A 19,793-nucleotide genomic window follows, 5' to 3' on the forward strand; every position below is an offset into this window, starting at 1 on the left:
TTCCAAGTCTTCAGCCAGTATGTAGGGTGAACCTATGTCTTAGCTATCCTAGCATCCTCATTATTAAGCCTCATATCCCATATAGTTGCAGTGGTGTGCTTGCATGGCATGTCTGTCAGTTCCTATATGAACATGTTTGTTTTCCCATATCAACCACACACTGATCCATACATTGACCTGAAACATGGTACTTCCCATTACCAGAAAACACTGCCCTACACTCTCCTGCTTTATTTTATATTTTTCAAGGGTCTTGGTGGTTGTATGAGTTAACAGCCCATTAGCTTTGTCTATTTCCTTTTGAACAATGACAAGTTTCCTCATGATGCACTCCCTAATAAACTCCAAGCAAGTGATAAAACTTATCACGAAAGATTCCATACCTGAGAAGTAGGATGTGTACCAATGCTTAGGTGGAATAGCCTTAACTTGCTCATATGTTGCATTACTTAGTTTCCTTAGTTTTTTCATTACATTATTGAACTGTGGGACAGTAGTTGATGTTGCACATTTCTAACCCACTCAACCTCTTTGTCAATGTTAAGGTGAAAGTCCTTCATATCAACATTAGGGTCATCTAACATGTTATCCTCATCACCTATGAAATCACTATTTGTATTGTCTTCAATATCCTCACTATCTATAGTGTCAATAACCTCTCCACCACTTACATCTTCCACATGAGTCTCAAAATTAGGTTCCATGTGAGGTTGAACATTAGGTTCCACGGGAGGCTCAACATTAGGTTCCACAGGAGGGTAAACATTGGGTTCCACATGAGGTTTAACAATAGGTTCAAACCACTTAAATGTATCAACCCAATGTTTACTAACATTTGAGCTTCCTACCATTGGTTCATTAACATAACTTCCCATGGTTGGTGTATAAATAGAGGTTGAGTTGAGTGTAAGGTTTGGTTCACCTATTACAATATTTGATTAAACCAAACTTTCACGCAATGTAACATGGGGTTGGTCAAAGCTTGTTCCATTTAATGCAATAGGGGGTTGGTTAACATTTTCAACATGCTCTGAAACAGGGGCTTCTTCATTAGGACCATTCAATGTAGTTGAGTCAGTCCATGTCAAGTACAACCTTCTAGAACAAAGGGCCTCTGGAATTTCTTGTATCTTTTAACTTTGCAGTGTTTTGGAACATCTTATATGTATGCAATTTGGTTTTCTAGAACTCTGTGTACACTTTATCAACTTGTGTTAAGATACATATGAGATAAAGTGGATTATATCTTCTTCACTAGCCAATGCATACAAACCAAAGTCTAAATCCCAGATGGGTCGTTTGAAGTGATAATAAGTAAATTTACCTTCTTCCATGCAATCTAGAATTTCCATCATCTCATCCATATCATGTACTGAAAACAAGTCAATGTTGATGGCGCCAATGTATGTTATCTTACCCTTGATGTATTTACGGCTTGGAAAGTCAGTAAAGTCCCCTCATGGTGCAATTGTATGCTAAACATAGATAGATCATTAGTTGTAAAAAAAAATTAGTTGTTAGGGAAATATTGATGGATGATCAACTGAGTATGGGAAATAATAGAGTATTAGCATATGAACTTTCGAGATCATAATCCTCCCATTCTTTCCTAATCATCTAGCTCACCATCATCACTTACATTGTAGAGGATTCGGGTTTCTTTGCGCAATGGAAATGTTTGAAAGAGGATGAAGTAAGAAACGTTTAGTTATACCCGATGTTGAGCCATACTCATTCATCTATATAAGATCTGAAAAGACAAAAATACCCATGCGCGCAAGGAAAACGAGGCACTTAAACGACACTCACTAATGGTTTGATTAAAAATAAGATTGGCATGTTTATTCATGTTTACTATTTTCATGAACAACAAATGTTAAGAAGATTAAAATATTTCAATTAGAATTAGAGTATTCTAGATAAATGATATCAATATTTCCAAGATTCATGATTTTTAAATAAAACAAACCTGAATTCAAGAAATTATAAAAACAACTAAAGCAACAAAATGAATCATACAATTGTCGTTTCATGAAAGTAATGACATAACTAGTTGGATAAAAGTACACAACCAAATGGACATTAATATGATTTAGTTACAAGGTGATCACAAAAACGACCACAATAGGAAGATCATATTCACGACCATAGTTTCAACGATCACAAAGTCAAAAGTATGTCTTTGACTACTGAAATATGATGTACTGAAAAAGCAAAAAATTTAAACATTATTTTTTACGAAATAGATGATTGAAGATGGAAGTGATTATTTGATATTATATCCTTACATTTTTTTTTTATTTTTTTGGTCATTTCTGAATGCAACATATGTATATTTCATTTCAGTTAAACATGGTAGCGAAATTTTATATTATTTTAGTTTGACACTATGCATTTTGTAAAACACATAATTATAATAAAACCAACAGAACATTAAACTTGCAAGGAGTAACTAACAAGTAACAACACTGTCCCTTTTTGCCCTCCTTCCTCATTGAAATATAATAATAATAATAATAATTTTACATTATTCATAAATGCTACTGAAATATAACTTATAACTAACACCAATCAACTCATTTTTGGCTCTTGAAATAAAAACATAATTTATAAGTACTAATTATCATACCAGTCAAGAAAAAGAATAGTAAAAGTAAAAACAGCAATAAAAAGCAACAGAAAAACTCTGCTACTGCTGTTCCTCTCTATCGCTTGACTTAGCTCCTTGTTACCCATCTCAACATTCTTTGTTGCTTCAACCGCCTATAATAATAAAATAAATAAATAAATGTAAGTATTTAACTATTAAAAAAAAAAGTAACGTATGTTGCTATTTATTTTCTGACCTGATCATACAAATACTCAATTTGTTGAGCTTGTTGCAACACATGTGTCGACATCAAATGATTCAATGCCGACATCTCTACCATCTTTGTTTCGGTGTCACGCGCAGCATCAAGAAGACTCGATAACTCCACCTACAAGGGTATTATCGTCATTTTCCGTAATACACACGAATATCATGGGGACTAATTAATAGTATACCTGAAGAGCACGTGTTTCATCATCTAAAACTTGCTGTTGTACTTTCATGGGTTCAGTTGTAATTTCACTTTGGTCCCTCGTCTCTGATGAACTTGTTGTTTCTGTTTTTTCAAGTGGGGCCCGCTTTGGTTTTGGTTTTCTTCTTGGCATGGCTCGATTAATAGCTTCTTGAAAACGTATAGCTCTCAGTTGATCAAACTGTGATGTCACTGAATGAAGACTTTCACTTAAAATCAAAACCTATAATTCAAAAAAATAATAAAAACATTAAAAAAAAAAAACATTAATTATTATAAAATAAAATAAAAATTAAACATACCACTCCATGTTTGTGTGCAACAGTATCAGCATTAGCATTGTCACCCCGAATTCCAAGCCAACCTTTTGCATTTGCTTCTTCATCAGTTATGCTGCTTTTCAGAATGTCAATTTGTTCTTTACAAGCTTTTACAAAAACACTAACCTGTTAAAAAAAAAAAAAAAAAGTTATGTATTGTAAGACTCGAGTAGATTACATTTTTGGTCCCTGGGTTTAGCTGAATTTCTCAAATTTGGTCCTAAAAAAGTTCTCTTTTGTAAAATTGGTCCTTATTTAATGATTTTGGTTCGTGTGCATTTTAGTTAACAACCTAGCTGTTAACCTTTTTTGAAAATGACCATTTTGCCCTTGGATCAAAGATATATATATTTTTAGAGTCTTACTTCATGTTCAATGCTGTCTCTTTCCTCTTCTGTGGTACGATGAGGATCTACATAATCCTTTCTATGCTTTATCAAGAACTGTTCTAGAGTCCCAATGCTTTCTAGCTGAAAAATAAAGTAAGGAAAATAAGAATTTTTTTTTTTTTAATATTTAGGAGATTATACAAGAAACAATATGGTAGTAAAGATTTGTGTGTACTGTTTTTAATGCAGCTTTGGTGAAAGGTGATCTTTCACGAGGTTTGTGCATGATGAAAGATGCCATTAGAGCTGCCCTTTTGGCCTGTTGATAACAATTACACTTACACATCAGAAAATCATTAAAGAAAATAATGGTCAAATTGCATAACAAAGATTTGTCAAAGTCAAACAAGGTCAATATAGGAAATGAGAAGAAACCTCGTTAAATCCCAAAGATAAAGCTCCCCTATTGACAGCATCTTTGAAGTCTTCAGTTCGGTCTCTGATCTTAGCCATGCTTTAACATCCACTACAACTCACCTTTTAAAAAAAATCTTCATATAAAAGAAATAGTGTTAAAACTTTTAAAAAAAAATGTACCAACCTTTTTAGAGGGTCACAGATAATAGAAAAAAAATAAATAAATAAAGTAGTATGCATAAGACAAATAATTAGTATTTCATGATATAATCAAAAGATTCTAAATTCCACAACCTCCCACTTTCTGGTTGTAAATATTAATATACAGAAGTTTCTGAAATAAATGTTACTTTTATCATTAAGGTGAAGAGAGCTCAAAAACAGAGCAAAATCTGGAGATCATGTGTTTTACTTTTAGTGTTTATGTATGAACAATGGTCAACAATGGAGCACAGAAGGATGACAACTTTGTGGCTTTCAAATGCTTAGTTCTCTACAACCTATGTAGACACTCTTAGATCTTAGTGCTTTATGAAGATTAGGGCCAACATATTAACCAAATTAAAAAGGCAATCTGAAGGTGAAGGAGAAAGAATACTGGCTTATCAAACTACTATAGACAGGAAGACATTTCATAAGAAAAATTGACAAGGAAAAAAAAATCCATAGCGATCTAAGCTTATAATAGAATACCAGAATCAAAGTAATTCATCAAAGTCCTGATTATTTGACCTGATAACGAATTTGAGCATGCAAAAAAAAAGCCCCAAAATGTAGAATTTCAAGAACAACTTGTCCAGAAGTTGGCAGACATTAAAAAGGTAAAAGAAACAAATTTAAAATGTACATCCTAGAAAAACGAAATTAACAACACTCATTTCTAACGAATCCACGGTATGGGTGGGATATGTGATGTTTTTCGATGAAAGTATATTTTGGGCGTTTATGGTGACGGATAGGTAGAACGACGATCCTATGATAGTTGAACAAATAAACCCGATTTAGGGCTTAAAGATAAACGTACCAAAATCAAATGTACCACCAACAAGATTATCACAATTATCAAGCAAAAACTCTAAGTCCTAGAGATAAATTGCTTCAGCAACAGGTACTAGAAACAATAATTTGAAATTACTTACTAGTGAGTTTGATGTCAAATTCTGGAAGTCGGAATCTTGATCAGTGAAGTCGATCACAGAAAGAACATCAATTTCTTGATCAACTCAAGAAGCTTCGAATTATGGATGTCGAATTTGGGATTGATTTCAGGGAGGCGTGATGGAATACAAAACAAGACGATGAACAGCGTTCTCCTCCTTTTTGTGCCTCTCCCTTCTAATCTTGATTTGTTTACCCCTAAAATCGATTGTTGCAGTTCGAAATCAGGAACTGATTGTGGAAGCAGGTTGAAGAAGGAAATGGATTCGACGGTGAAGAAAAGGTTAGGAGAAACAGCACCGATCGCTGGAAAGGGAAGTAAAGGATTGGATCAATTACACAAATTTGTCCTAAAGTATGTTTAGTTTTAAAATTAACTCTAAGTTGCTGGTTGTTTTTTCTTTAAGAAAAAATTCATAAATTCGTGTTTGACACGAGCATTTAGAAGCGTTTGAGAGCTTTTAGTTTTTAGCTTTTGACAAAATACTATAGTTTAAACAAAAAACTTCGTTTGATAGTACGAGCATTTAGCTTTTAGTTTAAACAAAACGCTTTAAATCTAAAAGCTACTTCATGTAGCTTTTAGCAAAACGTTACTGAACTTTTGAAATCAATTCTATAATTACACTTAAAAATATATTTATATATTTATTTATTTTGATCAATTGTCTTTTTATGTAATTTTATATATATCAAAAGCTTTCAGCTATTTTTATCAAACACTTATATAATAAATAAAAGTTATAGCTTCCCGCTACCCGCTACCAGCTACCTGCTACCCGCTTCCAGCTAACGGCTACTTTTGTCAAACACGCCCAAAGTCTACGGACCATTTCTGCAACCCTCTGCAGTAGAAAAGGTGGATCAAACGGTTGTAGACTGTAATAAGAAGCGTGTTTGTTTTTTTTAACATCTGCATGTTACTGCAGATATTAAAAAAATTAAAATAAACTGATTTTATAATCCGAAAATAGTTTTTTAATACCGAAAATTTAATAATGTATGATATTTCGGCAAGAATTTATGATATTTCAGCAAAAAAATAATAATGATATTTTAGCATAAAATAATGATATTTCATCAACATATTATTATTATTCAATATAAAAAAATAAACAAGAATAAAAAAACGAAAAAAATGTGAAATAAGATTTCAGAAATATATAATCAATATTTTAGCAAAAAAAAAAGAAGAAGATGAGATTGCAAGAGGTAGGAAGAGACAAAACAAGTGTTGCGCCAAGAAGAACACGCGCATAGGTCTTTTAATCCGAAGACTTCTGAAAAACAAACAGTTGCGAGATGAAAAGTGTGGCGTCGCGCAACAATAAGAGATGTAAAAAAGTTTTTTTCAAAAAACAAACAACACCTAACTCTTTTTGGTCCCTATAGACATTAGTGTGTGCCATTTAAGTGTCTCATGTGTCCTGCACGCACGGGTATTGGTTCGACTTCGACCTACGGTTTTTGGGAGTAGTCATACCCAACCCACTGAAAAAGTGTTGTCATCTGTGCGCTACGTCAGCTTCAGCATCAACCCACTAAATATTCGAAATGGTACCACTCCACAAATTCCTTTTTTATTTTTTTAATTTTTTAAACATTATATTAAATAAAAAAAATACAAACCATAATTTTAATAAAAACCAAAATTTATAAAAAAACACACATTACATTAAAATTAAAAACAAATTAAATTAATATAAAAAACACAAATTAAAATCCTAAAATTCTTAAAAAAAAACATAAAAATATAGAATCCCAAATTACTTAAAACCATAAATATTATAACCTTATTTCCATATTTGTCCTGCACTTGTCGTTGAATTTTAAGAAACATCGCAAGATTTTCTGGATCGATATCCGGTTGGAGCTTTGTGTTTATGATTTAAAGATCGGTAAAAATTATTTTTTAGCGACGAGCTTCTTCCGTTGATTCGTATTTTTTTCTAGAAAAACTTGAGCTTCATTTATGGATGTCGTAAGCTCGCCTTCGCTAGTTGTCGGTGCTTTTCCACTTGAAGACGCTCCCTTTCTCGCTTTGTCCCTTCCCGATGGTCGACGAAGTTGGACGTCTGGTGGGCCCTCCCCCCTTGGTGGCATCGAAGTCATCGTTGAGGTCGAGTCTAAAACCCACGTCCGACTCGGACGTTCTTGCCCTTTTGTTGGAACCGGTAGTAGATCCTGAATGCGCTATTTCCGGATACAGAACCCATTTTGGACCGTTACGACAAACTTTCTACGCTTTTTGGTGGCCGAACAGTTTACCATTGGTGGTAATTTTGCATTCGTAGGTCGCAATTGCTAAAATGTTGAAATCGGTGATGCCACTTCTATGTATATTTTTAAGCTTGTCAAATATGTCATTGAATTTGGTGCAAGCCACTCGTAAATCACGCCATTTTGCATTGATCGAGTCGTACGTTCGCTCCGTTTCCTTTCCTAATAACGCATGGAAATGATTTAAATTTGACCTGTTTGTGAGTTGTCGACATCCCCGTCTTGCGATATGAAAATCCAAGCTTTCGCAAAGCTTCCTCCTCGTCTTTGTTCTATGCGGTAGTTCTCTTTTTTTGGATCTTTTGTTTTTTTTTTTGCCTTCAAAGAGTTGGTTGTTGTGTTTCTTGGACCCGTTCGTCGTTGTCGTCATTGTCGAGATTTATAGGTTGAGATTGAAATAATGGGACTTGAGATGGTTGAAATTGTTGAGTTATAAAAGAAGGTTGTTGAAATTGTTGAGAAGGTTGTTATTGAAAGGCTTGGAATTAGGGTTGATTGAATTGTTGTGGTTGTTGTTGGTAGAAGTTTGGAGGGTACGAAGGGGTGAATAGAGGTTGTTGTTATTGGCCGAAAAGTGGAGTTTCCTTGGCTGATTTAAAAAAATAAAATGAGGATGGAGTGGATTTGAGTGATGGTGGGGATGGAGTGTTGGGAGGAATGAGAAAAAGAGTGTAAGAGTGACTTAAATGATTTCTACTTTGGAAAGAGATTTAATGGGAGAAAGAGAACGAATTTGAGGAGATAAGACAGGGTCTCCCTCTTTTTCATTTTTATAAAGTTCATATCTTTTATAAATTATGAAATTTTTATAACATATGCACCTTAATTTAGATCTTATTCATAAAACCTTGATTTTTAACTTATAAATTAAGGGTAAATGTTAATGTCTTAATTATTATTATTATATTTTCCTGAATTTAGCCATTTAAAGTTATATTATAAGGTTCATAACAAAATTTATGGAGTTTTAGGTGTTAAAGTTTATAAATTTGAGTTTTTAGGGATTTTAGGGTTTTCCGGATTTTGCTAAACTTTGGATATCAAATAAAATGAATCTTTGAGACTTCAAATTATTTTTGGGTTTCATAACTCTTATTCATATTAGGAATAATGCTTGAAATTTGTTTTTGTCAGTTTATTGACATTTATATGCAGTGATTCCGAGATTCAAGTGAAATTGAAGAACCAAGTATACTAGTCATAGTTTCAACTTTGACATAAGTTCCTATGAGACTCTGACCTAATATCTACTTCTAGGTCAAGTGTGTAACATCCGGACTCCCAAATATTATTTTATTCTTTTATTCTTTTGGGTGTTGTGAGGAGACTCGGCGAGTTGGAGTCTAAACTCGCCGAGTAGGATCGCGGTTATGCACGCGGGTTCGCGTCTGGACTCGGCGAGTCCAAGGGTGGACTCGGCGAGTCCACTTTGTTTAATGAAACCCTAATTTCCAGGGTTTGAGACCTATTTAAAGGGGCTTATGGCCGTCATTTTCGGCCACCAACCCCATAGACAAACCCTAAAGAGATCTTGAGCGTTTTGGGAGAGAGAGAAGACCATTGTTAACCTTTGAAGCATTGTTTGGCAAGGCAAAGGAGGTTCTAGCCAAGAGGAAGCAAGGGAGGTGGACATTCTTCGAATTTGGAGCTCAGAGCATCACTTTGGAGGTAATATTTTGGCTCCCTTTCTGTTGTTATGTTGAACATAGAGGTTTAGGGTTTCTTGACCCCTTTGTTTGTTAGATTTGATGTCCATTTCGTCCCTATTTGTGATGAGGCTTGGAATGGGATCCATAGAGGTCCAGAGAAGCTTTATTCCTAAAGCTTTATGAGGATTCATGGGAGTTTTGACCATGGGTTATGAAATATGGGGCTAAAACTGTTGGATTAGTGTCTAAGTCCATAACTATTTTGGTATGTTCTTGACCCGATGGTGCATGGTCCTTTTGGGTTGCCTTCACCAAAGCAACTTGATAGGATCAATTATGGAGAGAAAGGATTAATTATGATTTATTAATATATTATGAGAATAATATATTAAAGGAGAAATCATATTGTTTAATTAATATTAGTCAAGAATTAATAAGAATTAAGTTTGTGGCTAAAAGACATTAATTAAACTTAAGGGACTAGAACTGTCAATTGTATGATAGTTGAATATTGAGCTAATGGACTCCATGTGGACGAATTCTATGGGGAAACCTATTAGAAATCGTCCTAGGCCTTTAAGGAAGGAGTCCATGGGTTGCTTAGGGCTTAAGCATCCAAATTAGGGTTTTCTTGTTAGATATCCCTAATAGCCTCACTATTTAAAGGACCCTTAAGGCTCAAAAACGTGGTGAACTTGTTCATTAGGATTTCCACACGTTTTGGGCAGCCTCCTCTCTCCTTATAAGCACTCATGAACGTTGCAGCAAACATTTGTTTATGTCTAATACACTTTAGACAATCCACACACCAATTCATGACAGTCTTCATTCATATCTACTTCCAACATATGAATGACTGTGGTCCGTTCGAATAATTCGATTATTCTAAAAATAATTAATTATTCAGGAAGTCAAAACATGCAAATTGAAACACAAGAATAATACTAATCCCATATGGCCTCAAACCTTTGAGTATAAATAAAACACCTTCTATTTATCACCATATCGATTACTCATTATTTGTTGTTTCAGGTAATCAACTTCTTACTTGAATTACTTGTCCCATACTCTTAGCATGCACACAATGTTTACCTATGGTTCTTACTTTGTGAAATAGATCAAATGAACACATTCCCAATCATACTCATTTCAAAACTCCTAATCTTTTTCACAAGTGAAAGAATATCAAATTCTTGCCACTTGTGGAATATGTTAGATTCTAACATTTAATGCAATGACCCCTTTTGTAATGTCATAGCACAAAAGTCACAATGACTATTGCCAATGAATTACAAATTCATCTATCAGAGATTGTTACAAGACAATTCCATAGATGTGATGTCTCTCACTCAAAGTACATTCATTTGAACATCCTTTTGCATAAAAGTTTCTAATCTAGACATTGATTCTCAATATCCAATTCCCAATATGGAAACATTTCCATATTTTTCCATATGACAACTCATTCTTGATAGAATCTTTTCTATTCATAATAATGTCGATATGGTCCATCCAATACTATACTTCCAACTACTCACAAGCGACCAATCCTCGACGAACTTTGGATTGTCCTTTGATAGTTGTTTAATTATCTTAGTCAAAACCGATTCTTGTCCTTTTTCCCTCTAAATGCGCTATACATTTGAAAAATTTTAGAATGGTCAAATATTATAGCATTTGCAATCGATCCTATACCCTAAGCGTATGGGACACGATGCATAATATCTTACATAAAGATTTGATACTTTATCAATCTTCTGCCATAATATTTTATGTGCTACGTTCTTATGATTCGAACTATGAAGAGGAATGTCGTAATCATGATCAAAATTTAAGAACACACTATGTATCCTTGACTAAAAATATTAATATTCCAAAACCTAAGCCTTTAGATTTGAAATGAAGCATAATATTTTCTCCCTTAATTATAGCAAAACAACTTTACAACCCTTACGACTTTGCAAGGTATAACTCTTGTTTTTCTATAATTAATATTGCTAACTTGCAATACTTGCCTTAATAATCATACAATCATAACATTTATGCTCCCACTATCATGATGATTATTATAAACATAACACTTATGCTCCCACTAGCTTTGACATGTATTCAGAAACAGCTTAACTTTTAGAAAAACAATGCCTATTGGATTTCTTTAAGTTCATATTTCTAATACCCAATGCTTTGATAATCTTTTATCAAGGCTTCTTTATACACCTTTGCCTTAGATAGCTCATATGTGTGTCTAAACAATTTAGACTAATTTCCAAATCTCACAATTCGAATCATGGAAAGGGATACCGTAACCATAATCGAATTCGAGAATACAATTTCACAATCACTATCTTCTTAAAATCTCTTTTAGTGAAAGCATGTAACACCGAAAAATTTTAAAATTTATTTTTCACTATTAAAAAAAACATTTCTCTTTTAATTTAATAAAACATCAATTTCAAATTCCAATATGTATCATACAAATCCCAAGATCACATAATTAAATCCAATTCCTCCACGTGTGTACAGATCAAGCCGGCGCCTTCCCACGGTCATCGCTAGTACCTGAAACAACAACACTAACACTGTAAGCACAAAGCTTAGTGAGTTCCCCAAAATACCACACATAAAACACTTATTAGCCACTCGAGGCCATAACTCTATGGGTCCGTGCACCCAACTCTGTGAACCCTCAGGTTCTAACTCTATGAACCTTCCGGTTCCAACTCTATAAACATGCACAGCATAGATCACATAGAAATAATGCAGTACAACACATAACATGCACATAACATACATACACTAACACATAACTCTGATTACCGACTCAAGGTAAAGTATAGTGAGAAGACTCACCTCGCGTGTCTCAGTATCTCACGATCTCTGGAAATCCCTCGCACTCGATCCTCCGAGCTCTACTCCTCCTATAACATCACAAGACTCTAATTAACACTTTTATCTCTAAGGTTGACCATCCCTAAGAAGTCAACACAGGTCAACGGTCAACGGTCAACTTTGACCGGACTCGGCGAGTGCCCGCGGCAACTCGGCGAGTCTAGACGTTCTCACCAACTCTCTAGGATTCCCTTTCTACACGTCGAGTACTCCCCCTGACTCGACGAGTTCCACCTGGAAGAATCGCGGGACCACCCCGACTCAACTCGCCGAGTCTCAAGAACGACTCGGCGAGTCCCAGCTTGACTCAGACCTCATGACAGTCCTCTCCAACTCGCCCTGACTCACTGGGTCAACTCCTGACTCGTCTGGACCACTCACTGGCCGGTCCAAGGCAATCTTCAAGCTACTCGCCGAGTCTGCTCATCGGACTCGGCGAGTCCATTCCATGCAATCACCCAAACTTGCTTCTAAGGTCAGATCTACTCCAACAATTCATAGATCTGGCCCTCCTAGACTGATTCATCACGTAAAGTCCCAGTCTTGATGCATGAACAACCTCTAAATGACTAATTATGAAGAATCTTCAACAAATCTTACTACACAAGGTCATGACCTCCATTGCTCTCTATAAAGCTTGAAGAATGAGACTCTCTGGACCTCTATGGATCCAGATCCGAAGTCTCATCACTAGCATGGGACTATTTGGCCATCAAATCAATTCAACAAAGCCACAAGAAACCCTAAAATCGGTTATACTTCACAAAACAGGAGATGGGTCGAAATTATACCTTTAGATTGAAGGATCAAGCTTCAAATCCACCAAATAGCAGTCCCCTTTGCCTCCTCTTGGCTAGAGCCTCCTTCTTCTTTGCTAAACAACACACAAATGTCAAGAAATGCCTCCTTTCACTCTCAAATCGCTAAAACGCTTTTAGGGTTTCTCTCTATGGACTGATGGATGCAAATGACGGCCATAAGGCCATTTAAATAGGTCCCAAACCCGAGAAATTAGGGTTTCATTAAACAGCGTGGACTCGCCGAGTCCATATCCGGGACTCGCCGAGTCCGAACGAATCCCGCGTCCAGAATCGCGACCCTACTCGGCGAGTCTGAGCTCCAACTCGCCGAGTCCCTTCTCAAAACTTCAAAATATTAAAACAATAAAAATACCTGGAGATCCGGGCTGTTACAATTCGCCCCCACTAGGATTAGACTTCGCCCTCGAAGTATCGCTCTAAAATAGCTCCGGATGCTGAGCCCGCATCTCGCGCTCCGGCTCCCAGGTCATCTCTGATCCCTTCCGGTGTTGCCACTGAACCAACACCAAAGGTACCTCCTTGTTCCTCAGAACCTTGATCTTCCGATCTCTGATGGCTACTGGTCTCTCAGCATAATTCAGGCTCGCATCCACCTGAATATCCTCTAATGGAACTACTGCCGACTCATTGGCAATACATTTCCTCAATTGCGACACATGAAAAGTGTCGTGGATTTGCCCCAACTCTGCTGGCAACTCCAAACGATAGGCTACCCGGCCTACCCTCGCAATCACACGAAATGGCCCAATATACCGGGGCCCCAACTTGCCCCTCTTCCTGAATCGAATCACTCCTTTCCAAGGAGAGACCTTCAGGAGAACGAAGTCGCCGACCTGAAACTCAAGCTCGGACCGGCGTCTGTCTGCATAACTCTTCTGTCGACTCTGGGCGGTCAATAACCTCTGTCTGACCTGCTGAATCTGCTCTGTCGTCCGAAGCACAATCTCGGTACTGCCCATCACTCTCTGCCCAACTTCTCCCCAGCAAATGGGGGTCCGACACCTCCTACCATACAACAGCTCAAAGGGTGGCATGCCAATGCTCGAATGATGGCTGTTGTTGTAGGAAAACTCTGCCAAGGGTAGATACGCATCCCAGCTACCCCCAAAATCCAACACACATGCTCAAAGCATGTCCTCAAGCGTCTGAATCGTCCGCTCACTCTGACCGTCTGTCTGGGGATGATATGCTGTACTAAAATGCAATCTAGTACCCAACTCCTCATGAAATTTCTTCCAGAATCTGGAAGTAAAGCGCACATCACGGTCTGAAACAATCGAGATCGGCACCCCATGCCGAGATACCACTTCTCTCACATATAACTCTGCCAACTTTTCTGCTGAAGAACTCTCACTGATGGCAAGGAAGTGAGCGCTCTTCGTCAACCTATCCACAATCACCCAAATTGCATCAACTCCCCTGGCAGTTCTCGGCAATTTGGTGATGAAATCCATAGTGATCTGTTCCCATTTCCACTCGGGAACCTCCAATGGCTGCAACTTGCCATGCGGTCTCTGGTGCTCGGCCTTAATCCTACGGCAGGTCAAGCACCTCTCAACGAACCATGCGACGTCCCTCTTCATACAGGGCCACCAATACTCTCTCCTCAAATCCAAATACATCTTCGTAGCCCCCGGATGGATCGAAAATTTCGACCGATGAGCCTCCTCCATCAAGGAAGTGCGCGTACCACCCACGAACGGTACCCAAATCCGACCCTGAAAAGTCATAAGCCCTCGCCCATCCGTAACGAATTCTGAAACCAAACCAACGACCCGTTCCCTCTTCTGCCTCTCCGGCTGCACAGCCTCGGCCTATGCCCCACGAATGGCCTCCAATACCGGAGCTATCATGGTCAATCTCAAACATACATCTCGCAAAGGAGTGCTCTCCGCCCTGCGGCTCAACGCATCGGCCACCACGTTGGCCTTGCCCGGGTGGTACAGGATCTCACAATCATAATCCTTGACCACATCTAACCACCTCCTCTGACGCATGTTTAGATCGGGCTGATCCATCAAGTACTTCAGGCTCTTATGGTCCGTGTATATCGTACATCGAACCCCATATAAGTAGTGACGCCAAATCTTGAGGGCGAACACTACTGCCCCCAACTCTAGATCATGCGTGGGATATCTCGTCTCATGAGGCTTCAGCTGCCTCGATGCATATGCTATCACATGACCCCTCTGCATCAACACCGCACCCAACCCCAAAATCGATGCATCACAATATACTACAAAATCCTCCATCCCTTCCGGGAGAGCTAATACCGGGGCTTCGCACAATCTCTGGCGAAGTGTCTCAAAGGAGGTCTGCTGCTCGGGACCCCATGAGAATGCAACACCCTTCCGGGTCAACCTGGTGAGCGGCACTGCGATCTTGGAGAAATCCTTGATAAATCTCCGATAATACCCTGCTAATCCAAGGAAGCTCCTGATCTCAGAGGGTGATTTTGGCACCTCCCAACCCATCACCGCCTCAACCTTGGCCGGATCGACCAGAATCCCTTCCTGGTTAACGAGATGTCCCAGGAACTGGACCTCCCGTAACTAGAAATCACACTTGGAGAACTTTGCATAAAGCTTCTCCGATCTCAGTACCCCAAGGACCTCCCTCAAATGTTCCTCATGCTGCTCCCTAGATCTCGAATACACCAGAATATCATCGATAAATACAATCACCGACCGATCCAACATCGGCCTACATACCCTGTTCATGAGATCCATGAACACCGTCGGGGCATTGGTGAGCCCAAAAGGCATCACCACAAACTCATAATGCCCATAACGCGTCCTGAAAGCTGTCTTCTGGACGTCCTCATCCCGCACCCTCACCTGATGATATCCCGACCTCAAATCGATCTTGGAAAACCAAGATGCCCCCTGCAACTGATCAAATAAATCGTCGATCCTCGGCAACGGGTAACGGTTCTTGACCGTCAGCTTGTTCAACTCCCGGTAATCAATACACATCCGGTGTGAACCATCCTTCTTCTTGACAAACAGGATAGGTGCTCCCCACGGCGAGCTGCTCGGCCGAATAAATCCCTTCCCCAGCAACTCCTGAAGCTGTGAGGATAACTCTTGCATCTCTGGAGGTGCAAGACGATAAGGCACCTTAGCTATAGGCGCAGCCCCCGGAACCAAATCAATACCAAACTCTACTTGCCTCACAGGAGGTACTCCCGGCAGCTCCTCGGGAAAAACATCTGGAAACTCACATACCACCGGTACCTCCCCAACTGAACTCGGTCTCTCGGAAGTCGCTCGCGTATCCATCACATACGCCACAAAACCCTTACAGCCCTGCTGCAGACACTGTCTCGCTCTGGCGGCCGAACAAAAGGCCGATCCCGAACGGGTACCCTCACCGTACACTGAAAGAACTCCCCCACTAGGGTCTCGTATAGTCACCAGCTGACGCTCACAGTCGATAATCGCACCGAATCGGCTCAACCAGTCCATGCCCACAATGACACAAACATCGCCCATCGCAATAGGAATCAGATCAATCGGAAACTCAACCCCGAAGATCTCTAACACACATCCCCGGAAAACCTCTGTGGCACAAATCACTCTATCATCAGCTATGGAGACTCTCAGAGGCCGACTCAGTGCCTCATGACTAGCACTGATATGCTGGCTAAAGGCCAAAGATACAAAAGACCGACTCGCACCCGAGTCAAATAACACTAAAGCAGGTACGGAATTCACAAGAAAAGTACCTACACATAACATAATATAAGCATAACATCATATATCAAAATAAATACACGAAAGGAAACATACCAGCCACAACATCGGGCGCGGCGCGGACCTCCTCCGCAGTCAACTGGAAAGCTCTCCCTCGAGCTCTCGGCGTCTCGGCCTTCACAGGCCGGCTCTCTGTAACTCTGATGGCGGCAGGAGCAGACCCCTGAGATGCTCCGCGCAACTGCGGACACTCGGCCTTCCGGTGTCCAGTCTGGTTGCAGTGAAAGCACACTGCAAACCCCTTGGGGCAGTCCTTGGCCATATGCCCCTCCTTGCCACATTTGTAGCAAGACCCTGCTCGGCAGACTCCGTCATGACCCTTGCCGCACTTTCCGCAAGTGCGGCCCTTCTGGCTCCCTGGTCGGGGATCAGAAGGCTTGGCCCGCTTGGCGGCCGGCTGCGACAATGCCGGTCGCCGATCCCTCCCCTGAGACTCCGCCTCCTCCCTGGCCTGAGTCTCAAGCTCAATCTCCCTCTTCCGGGCATTTGCCTGAAGCTCGGCAAATGTCCGGTACGAGGAGTTCGCAGCGAACTCCCGAATATCCCTCCTCAAGATGCTCAAGTAGCGGCTCATACGTGCCTGCTCAGTGGACACGTGCTCAGGGCAGAACATCGCCCTCTCGTGGAACATCCTCGTGATCGCTGTAACAGACTCAGTACCCTGCTTGAGGGTCAGAAACTCCTGTGCTAAACGCTCCCTCTCCACCTGGGGAACGTACTCATCTCGAAACATAGTGGTGAACCTCTCCCAGGTCACCGCAGAAAGCTCAGCAGGCGAGTAATGCGCTGTCACAAACTTCCACCAGTCCTTCGCTCCCAAGCGAAGCTGGTTCAGCGCGAACCGTACCTTCAAATGCTCAGGAGACGAGCAAGTGAAGAAGCACCCCTCTATATCAGATATCCACCTCATAGCTGCCACCGGATCCTGAGTACCATCAAACTCTGGTGGTTTTGTGTTGCTGAACTCACGGAACAGCAACGCATCCCCACCCTGCGGCCTCGCAGCAGCAATCGCTGCGGTAGCCGCTGCAGCAGCAGCCTCAGAAAGAGCGGCATAGCGCTCATCAAACGTCTCAATCAAGGTGGTCTTTATAGACCCAAACATCTCTGGTATCTCTGCCCTGATGGCTGCAGCCACCTCCTCCTGAATGATCCGGCGGATCTCCTCCTCACTGGTACCACTGCTCTCGGGCATCAAACGTGTCCTCACCATGATCTACCTCTGAAATATAACATATAATAAATTAGAATCCACACGAGTATGCTCACACTCGACAACCCTTTTCTCCTTGATTCTTGGCATTCCAAAGATTCTGACTTGGGCTGCACACCGCTCCGGTGCTTTCAGTAGTACGGGCCCAATACTACTGTCCGCACCGCACCAGAATACACTCCAAGTCCTTCTCTTTGGATCCCAGGTCTCAAGTACTTTATCATGCATAGACTACTCTCTAATAGATCTCTCATAAGTTCCTTGCTGCTACCTACTCACTCTCAAGCATCTCATAGCAGCTCACCTCTCCCTAGGCTAAGGCATCACACATCAGGCCACTCTAGTCCTAATAGCAATACCTAGCCTACTCTAGCATGCGGATACATCATATCAGTATGAATATCACATAATATAAAAAGATATTTTGGGAAATCACCGTTCGGGCGCTGACTGATCGTACACACATCTCTTGCTCTGCGTTTTTCGAAAATCTTTTATTCTTTTTGGAAAATACATCTCAAATCCTCAGTTTGAGTTCAAATACGCCCGAAGGTGTACTCGAATCCCTCAAACCAAGGCTCTGATACCAACTTGTAACACCGAAAAATTTTAAAATTTATTTTTCACTATTAAAAAAAACATTTCTCTTTTAATTTAATAAAACATCAATTTCAAATTCCAATATGTATCATACAAATCCCAAGATCACATAATTAAATCCAATTCCTCCACGTGTGTACAGATCAAGCCGGCGCCTTCCCACGGTCATCGCTAGTACCTGAAACAACAACACTAACACTGTAAGCACAAAGCTTAGTGAGTTCCCCAAAATACCACACATAAAACACTTATTAGCCACTCGAGGCCATAACTCTATGGGTCCGTGCACCCAACTCTGTGAACCCTCAGGTTCTAACTCTATGAACCTTCCGGTTCCAACTCTATAAACATGCACAGCATAGATCACATAGAAATAATGCAGTACAACACATAACATGCACATAACATACATACACTAACACATAACTCTGATTACCGACTCAAGGTAAAGTATAGTGAGAAGACTCACCTCGCGTGTCTCAGTATCTCACGATCTCTGGAAATCCCTCGCACTCGATCCTCCGAGCTCTACTCCTCCTATAACATCACAAGACTCTAATTAACACTTTTATCTCTAAGGTTGACCATCCCTAAGAAGTCAACACAGGTCAACGGTCAACGGTCAACTTTGACCGGACTCGGCGAGTGCCCGCGGCAACTCGGCGAGTCTAGACGTTCTCACCAACTCTCTAGGATTCCCTTTCTACACGTCGAGTACTCCCCCTGACTCGACGAGTTCCACCTGGAAGAATCGCGGGACCACCCCGACTCAACTCGCCGAGTCTCAAGAACGACTCGGCGAGTCCCAGCTCGACTCAGACCTCATGACAGTCCTCTCCAACTCGCCCTGACTCACTGGGTCAACTCCTGACTCGTCTGGACCACTCACTGGCCGGTCCAAGACAATCTTCAAGCTACTCGCCGAGTCTGCTCATCGGACTCGGCGAGTCCATTTCATGCAATCACCCAAACTTGCTTCTAAGGTCAGATCTACTCCAACAATTCATAGATCTGGCCCTCCTAGACTGATTCATCACGTAAAGTCCCAGTCTTGATGCATGAACAACCTCTAAATGACTAATTATGAAGAATCTTCAACAAATCTTACTACACAAGGTCATGACCTCCATTGCTCTCTATAAAGCTTGAAGAATGAGACTCTCTGGACCTCTATGGATCCAGATCCGAAGTCTCATCACTAGCATGGGACTATTTGGCCATCAAATCAATTCAACAAAGCCACAAGAAACCCTAAAATCGGTTATACTTCACAAAACAGGAGATGGGTCGAAATTATACC

General features: G+C 40.2%; 1 protein-coding gene across 1 annotated transcript; it reads right to left on the reverse strand.

Annotated features, from left to right (window-relative positions):
- Positions 1–2,453: 2,453 nt before the first annotated feature.
- On the reverse strand, positions 2,454–5,616 carry LOC111919736 (syntaxin-81). Its single transcript, XM_023915319.3, has 8 exons — positions 5,268–5,616; positions 4,147–4,262; positions 3,947–4,030; positions 3,748–3,852; positions 3,365–3,508; positions 3,046–3,285; positions 2,847–2,978; positions 2,454–2,763 (listed from the first exon to the last, which is right to left on the reverse strand). The coding sequence occupies exons 2-8, from the start codon at positions 4,222–4,224 to the stop codon at positions 2,617–2,619; spliced, it is 930 nt and encodes a 309-aa protein (XP_023771087.1). The 5' UTR covers positions 4,225–4,262; positions 5,268–5,616; the 3' UTR covers positions 2,454–2,616.
- Between the last annotated feature and the right edge of the window lie 14,177 nt (positions 5,617–19,793).

The sequence above is a fragment of the Lactuca sativa genome, chromosome 8 (genome assembly GCF_002870075.4).
Source record: "Lactuca sativa cultivar Salinas chromosome 8, Lsat_Salinas_v11, whole genome shotgun sequence".
Classification (NCBI taxonomy): domain Eukaryota; kingdom Viridiplantae; phylum Streptophyta; class Magnoliopsida; order Asterales; family Asteraceae; genus Lactuca; species Lactuca sativa.

Coding starts and splice junctions, on each gene's coding strand:
- LOC111919736 (XM_023915319.3), bottom strand. CDS start 4,224: ATGGCTAAGATCAGAGACCGAACTGAAGACTTCAAAGATGCTGTCAAT. Junction 3,286..3,364: donor TTGCACACAAACATGGAGTG/GTATGTTTAATT, acceptor TTTGAATTATAG/GTTTTGATTTTAAGTGAAAG. Junction 2,979..3,045: donor ATGAAACACGTGCTCTTCAG/GTATACTATTAA, acceptor ATACCCTTGTAG/GTGGAGTTATCGAGTCTTCT.